Genomic DNA, 6,567 nt, shown 5'->3' on the forward strand with positions numbered 1-6,567 from the left:
AAGGATAGCCTACCTACTGGATTTGGAAGGGTTTGTGTGAATTCACTCACATGCCTGCATCCTTGAAGATCTGTAGTGTAGAAACTTCTTTGAAAACAGTCTTTGGTCATTAGGCTTGTCCAAGCTTTGTTAGTTCCTGATTGTTGATCAAGAAATACAAGGGGAAAAATCACCACACAGATGCTGCAAACCAACCTAACTTCTGAAATTCATGAAACAAAACCTTTGCTACATCCCATTCATCAAAGCAACCTCAAGCGCCAAGGCAGGTTTAAGACTGGAAAAATAGATTCCAACTATTGGCAGGAAGAGTTACAGAATATTTTTTATAAATCAGCCAGAGATATTATGACTATTTTGAGTTGATTTGGTTAGCCAAATCTCCATTATAATTAAGTTGTGCCTTGAGCTTGTGACTCTCCTGTTGTATCCTCCTGAGCTCTGGAGATATAGGTTGATGTTATAGTACCTTGCTTGGTGTAATGTGAGTCTAAACTTTCCTGAGACAGCATCCTTACAACTTCTCAGCTGTCTTCCATGTCTGCTATTTTTTCTCATATGCAGCAGATTCTTAATAAGCCTACAAAATATTTTCTTTCTTTCTTACTTGTTTGTCTCTCCCCTAACCAGTGTGTTTGTGTGTTTATGCTACATCATTGTGTGGAGTTCAGAGGACAACTTGAAGTAGTTGGGTATCTCTGTCCATAATTTGAGTTTAAGGTAATGGCCTCAGGTTATTCAGCTTGAAGACAAATGTCTCTCTACCCACACACCTACCCTTAAAATGTCTTCTCAGGGATTTTAAACCTTGATACGACAAACATGGCATGATTTGGTCACATGACCTTCTAGAATCTCGTGTGCCTTCTTCTGAAGGGGCTTCTAATTCTCAAATAAGTTTCAGGAACATAAACTAGAAGCACAGCCTGGTTACTGAAGTTGAAAAAAGTTTCCTCAGTAATCTATGGCAAGAAAATACTCAACATAAAGACTCAGACTTTGTATACAAATAGATAGATATAGATTAGATATAGATATAGGTATAGATACAGTCTCTGATTAACTGAGCTGTTCAAAGAATGGAAGTTTGTAAGCTTTACGGCAAAAACCTTTAGGAATCCAAAAGATAACAACAGATAAGGCCACCCTAATCAACAAAGGTATCCAGAGAGTCATATAGCTTGATCCCTACTCATGATTGACAAATTCCTGCGTGCTCCTGCATTACAGTGCAGAACGTATAATGATCCTGCTTCACTAAAATCCGTATATCAAGGTTTTCAAAATTGGTTTAATTTAAAATTTTTCAGCTCTAGGTGAATGACCTTTATTCATGTTAAAATTTTGAATGGGCTTTGGTGATTCTGGTTATATTACATTTTTTAATGATCAGAGTTTTAGGACATGTTAGTAAATGCAGATTCAGCCTTCAGGAAATACTCTCTGCTGTTTCCTGTTGATGATACTCAATTTCTTTTTCTTCTATATAAAAATAATTTGAAAAGGCTTTTAGTTTGGTTCCCAGAATATATTCCAGGGATAGGGGCATGGGGTCATGCCCATTACCACCTCTAACTCCAGTTGGAAGAGATCCAATAGCCTCCAGGCCATATTGGGCACCCAAAAGTATGTGACATTCTCTGTTTCTCATCCTCTCTCACATATATAAAAATAAAGATAGAGCCTAAAAATAATTGCAAGAAAATTTAGAGTAAATTCATAGCCTACTTGTCATAATTATTTTAAGATAGATTTTAAAATTTGCTATAATTGATTTACTCATATTTATAAGTTTAAATAAAATAGCAGATGGACATCTATCTCATTTGATCCGATTGGTCTAATTTGATGAAGTTTGAGTTATACAATTTGTATAATTTGGCTTTAGCTTTACAACACCTTTACAAGCAATAGAAATAACCAATTCAAAGCAATTAATCTTCAGTTCTCTCTCACTTTCAGTTTTCCCTTCTGCTTCTTTGTTTCACAGGGCAGGTTTTACTGCAAAACGCTCAGAAGGCATTCTCTTTTAGCTGGGTAAAGACATCTAGTTTTGATGTTCTAAACTTCTCTACCTTTCCTAAGTCAGGCTGATCTTCAGAACTAAAATGAAATCATGTTACTCTCAGGGTAACAATGTTCACATTGGCACTTATTACTCCTACCCCAGCCCAGTAAGTGGGTCATTATGGCCTCTGTCTATGCCTTCAGCTGTATTTTTATTCCCATGATTCAAGAGGAAGACTCTCAAAATCCATCCATTATGTCTGCTTTTGAACAGTATAAATCTCTTTGAATAATAATTACAAGTCATGAAATATTTTTAACATCTGTTGACAATATTCTATTCAAATTTTTCCCCAACCACTTTTCTTGATGCATATCTCAAAATTAAAGTTATGTGTATGTGAGTTATGAGAAATTGTCTTTGATACATGTATACAAAGGGAACTGTATGTCACAGTGATGTTAGTTGATATTGCTACTAACTCCAACATTACTTTGCTATGGTGAGAGCATTTCAGTCTCTGTTCTCAGCAGTCTTGAGGATATAGTATATATATATATAGGAGCTGTAGTCAATATGCCACATACTAGAACTCCAGGACACATCAATTTTCCTACTCAACTTTCAACACAAAATTCATCTTCCTGCCCCATGAGACCTTTAGGCCTGTCATTTGTTCTACCTTTACATCAGCAACTTGCTATAGAAGTAGTCCTAGATGCATAAATAGTTACAGAAAAGCAGGAATAGATATCCACTACATGTCATTTTTCTGTTATTATACAATAATTCTTTTCACAACCCACTCTTCCACCTGCTGGTGATAGCCCAGAAATCTGTAATTATGTATTTTTTTCATCTTATTTTACACCCTCCCCAGTGGCACATAGTAATTTTCTGAATATTTCTTGATGCCTGTATACAGGTGATTGACCCAGTTTTACTTTCTCTGCCTTAAGAAAGAATGAGTTAACAAGAGACTTCCAGCATAGGATGACTCTTGACAATCATTTTTAAGTACATGGGTCTGTTTTATTTAAATAGTAATTTTAAAAATGTGTATACAAGTTCAGCAAGGATTAATGACAAACACTCATTAAACACTCATTCCAAAATAGAATTAAGTGATCCAGGTTTAGAATGAGATTTCTTTCACCATTAGCAGGGAAAGAAGGAGGAGAATAAGGGAACCAAGTGAGGTGAGAAAACTCTATCTATATAGACTTCCTCCTGGACCTCTGTGTGCTCCAGAACAAGTCTTAGTCCATTAAATAGAGACCAGATCCTACCCCAAAGAATCCAAAAAAGCCCAAAGCCACTACCAACTCCTGGGGAGAAAATGGGAGTGAATTAGTTTCTGTTGTGGGAAGGTAATTGGATGGAGGAAAACAGAAAAGCAGGTTACAGGGCATGTGACTACAAAAGACCAAATACTGACAGGAAACAGACAAAGAGCTTTTTAGTGACTTAGGTATTCCCCACATCTTCAGGATTCATGGGATGTGGGTATTAAAGCGAAATATGTTTCACTGTGAAAAGAGATGTGATCAACTAACAAAAGTGTCTGACAGTCATTTTTTTTTCTATCTGTTAATCAAACACTAGTTTGAAATTGGCTAATCTTCTGCATCAAGCAATACAAACTCAGGATCTGTGATGATGAAGAAACTCCATGTGATGTCCCCTCAGAATTCAATAACTTCTTCAAATGACATGAAACTATCATGGAATAAAGATATCCCAACAATAAATTGTCCAGTGTCCTTGCTTATGTATGTTTGTGTTTGGACTGAAACAGACCATAGAATTATTTTACTGTTCGAAGATGGCCTAGTCAGCCATCAATGGGAGGAGAGACCCTTGGTCTTGCGAAGATTCTATGCCACAGTATAGGGGAATGTCAGGGCCAGGAAGCGGGAGTGGGTGGGTTGGGGAGCAGGGGGAAGGTGAGAGGATAGGGGATTTTCAGAGGGGAAACTAGGAAAGGGGATAACATTTGAAACGTAAATAAAGAAAATATCTAATAAAAAATAAAATATAAAATTTACTGCTCAGTCTCGAATATTTAATGAGATAGCAAAATGACAGATTATAAATTTCAAATATAATATTTTATTGACTTGTGTGTTTACTATTTTACAGTGCTATGTGTAAAATTGTCTTTAGAAATTCTAAGTACAGGTGAAGGGTCTCACTTTCCTGGCATCAGCAGAGTATTTGATTCACAGCAGGGCTGCTTGGCTTAGCAGCCTAGATCTGCCACTTGCCAGCTGATATCTTGGTCTAATTAGTGAGATTCTTGTGTCTTAGTTTTCTAATCTATAATGCAAGAATGAAAATATTACCTACTTAGCTTTTGCTAAAATTGAATCAATGCACAAAATACATATAATAATTGTCGGAGGTTGTGGCAAAGGGACCTGTGGGTTGTTTCAGATAGAAGAGGTTCTAGAGGGAGCTCAGAAGTCAGCTGCAGTGCATGCATGGGTCGCCAAAGTGAGCAGGATCACTAGCTGCTGGACCCGGGCTAGATCTGGGGAGTTTTGAAAAGTTGTCAAGGGTGCAAACCAAACTGGCTTCTTGAGAAGGACTTGGGTACTGAGTAGTGTAGTTATTAAATTAAATGTTTAATAATTTAAAAGAAAATGTATATCAGAGTACCATCAGTCTCATTTACTAGCCTGTGTGAGACTTTCATAGTTTTCACTTCATAAGCATTCTCACAAAATTTGGGAGTGTGTGTGGGGGGGGGAAGTAGACTTAAATTGTTATCACATAAACATTTTGTAAGAGTTTGAAGATAGAGGATTTTATTTAGGGACTATTAATAGCTATAATTCAGCTGAAAACACAGCCGTTGCTTTCCATATTCACTATCACCAAAAAATGTTTGTTGAAAACTAACTAAAACAGGGAACTCTAACAGTGAAAAAGACTAATGCTTATCTTCAACAGTGAATTTCCTGGTATATTCTCTGTTTAGCCCCTCTTGGAGGCTTTAGAACACCAAAACTTGTATATTAAGGGGAAAATCAATTTAGTTTGAGGTATTTTACATAGCAATCATAAAGGGAACAATCATAAATTTAAAGAAAATATTCTTAATTTATCTTGAAAAATCATCAAGGTAAAATACTGTATAGAATCACTCTGACTATTAAATATTTGATATGAAGAATCCAGCACAGAATCTGAGGCATAAAAAACTCCATTTCTAAATCCCCTTATCCATGTTTATTAAGGTATTAGATAACTTGGTAAACTCCTAAATTTAATCTGATATATAAAATCGTTAATAAAAAACTGAAATGTGACTGACTTTATTTTCCTCATTGTCACTGAGTGTAGAGTTGCCTTTGTTGTTTTTATAAGGTATTTAGGAGACCTTCCTGTAATTCACAAGCTGGGAGCAGAGTTTCCTCATTGCTGCCTTCATCTCCTTGTTCCTGAATGTGTAGATGACTGGATTCAGAAAAGGGGTGAGAACTGCATCAAAAATGGCAAGAAATTTGTCTAAGTGTGATGAAGGGAAGGGCCAAGTGTAGAAGAAGATTAATGGTCCAAAGAACAAAACCACCACAGTCACATGAGCCGACAAAGTAGAGAGGGCCTTGGATATGCTGCCTGAAGAGTGTTTCCTAACAGTCACCAAAATGAAGATGTAAGAAATGATGAGTATGAAGAAGGATCCCACAGAGATGAGTCCACTGTTGGCTGTGACCATGAACACCAATTTACTGGTCTCTGTGCAAGCAAGTTTAATAAGCTGAGGAAGATCACAGTAAAAGCTGTCCAATATATTAGGTCCACAGAAGGGCAAGTCTACAACAAAAGCTAGTTGGGCCACTGAGTGAATAAGTCCAAGGACCCAGGACACTGCCAAAATTAAAATGCATATTTGTGGTCTCATGATGGTCAAGTAGTGAAGAGGTTTACATATGGCTACATACCTATCAAAGGCCATGGCTATGAGAAGCACCATTTCCGTGCCCCCAATAGCATGAATAAAGAAGATCTGAGTTATACAACCTCCAAATGAGATGGCTTTGTGCTTTCTAAAAAGGTCAAAAATCATCTTGGGTGCTGCAATAGAGCAAACTCCAAGGTCAAGAAATGAGAGATTGGCCAGCAGGAAGTACATGGGGGAATGCAGGTTGGAATCAGCAGTCACGGAAAACACAATGAGGAGGTTTCCCATCACACTTGCTATGTAGAACATGGAGGAAAAGAGGAAGAGAAGCAACTGGATTCCCCATCTATTGGAGAGTCCCAAGAACACAAACTCAGACACAACAGAGTGATTGGCTTTATCCATTGCTGTGGGGAAAAAAAGAGTTGTATACAACAAAACCTGAAAAAGGCAGAGAATAAAAAACAAACAAACAAACAAATACAACAACAAAACCAACCAAGCTTTCTCTGTAGTTAGTAATTGAATCAGTTTCAGACTGTAAACAAAACACATTCCTGCATAGAGCCAATATATCTCAGCATAACTTCTATTTGCAGAAATTTGTCAGCCATTCAATACCATGAGCCACTACACATCATGTCCTCTA

General features: G+C 37.0%; 1 protein-coding gene across 1 annotated transcript; it reads right to left on the reverse strand.

Moving 5' to 3' along the window:
* Window positions 1-5,384: 5,384 nt before the first annotated feature.
* Window positions 5,385-6,325, reverse strand: LOC110289417 (olfactory receptor 4F15-like). Its single transcript, XM_021155612.1, has one exon. The coding sequence runs from the start codon at window positions 6,321-6,323 to the stop codon at window positions 5,385-5,387; it is 939 nt and encodes a 312-aa protein (XP_021011271.1). The 5' UTR covers window positions 6,324-6,325.
* Window positions 6,326-6,567: the final 242 nt, after the last annotated feature.

The sequence above is a fragment of the Mus caroli genome, chromosome 2 (genome assembly GCF_900094665.2).
Source record: "Mus caroli chromosome 2, CAROLI_EIJ_v1.1, whole genome shotgun sequence".
NCBI lineage: Eukaryota > Metazoa > Chordata > Mammalia > Rodentia > Muridae > Mus > Mus caroli.

Bases quoted from the DNA above. Each gene is read 5' to 3' on its own strand.
- LOC110289417 (XM_021155612.1), bottom strand. From the start codon at position 6,323: ATGGATAAAGCCAATCACTCTGTTGTGTCTGAGTTTGTGTTCTTGGGA.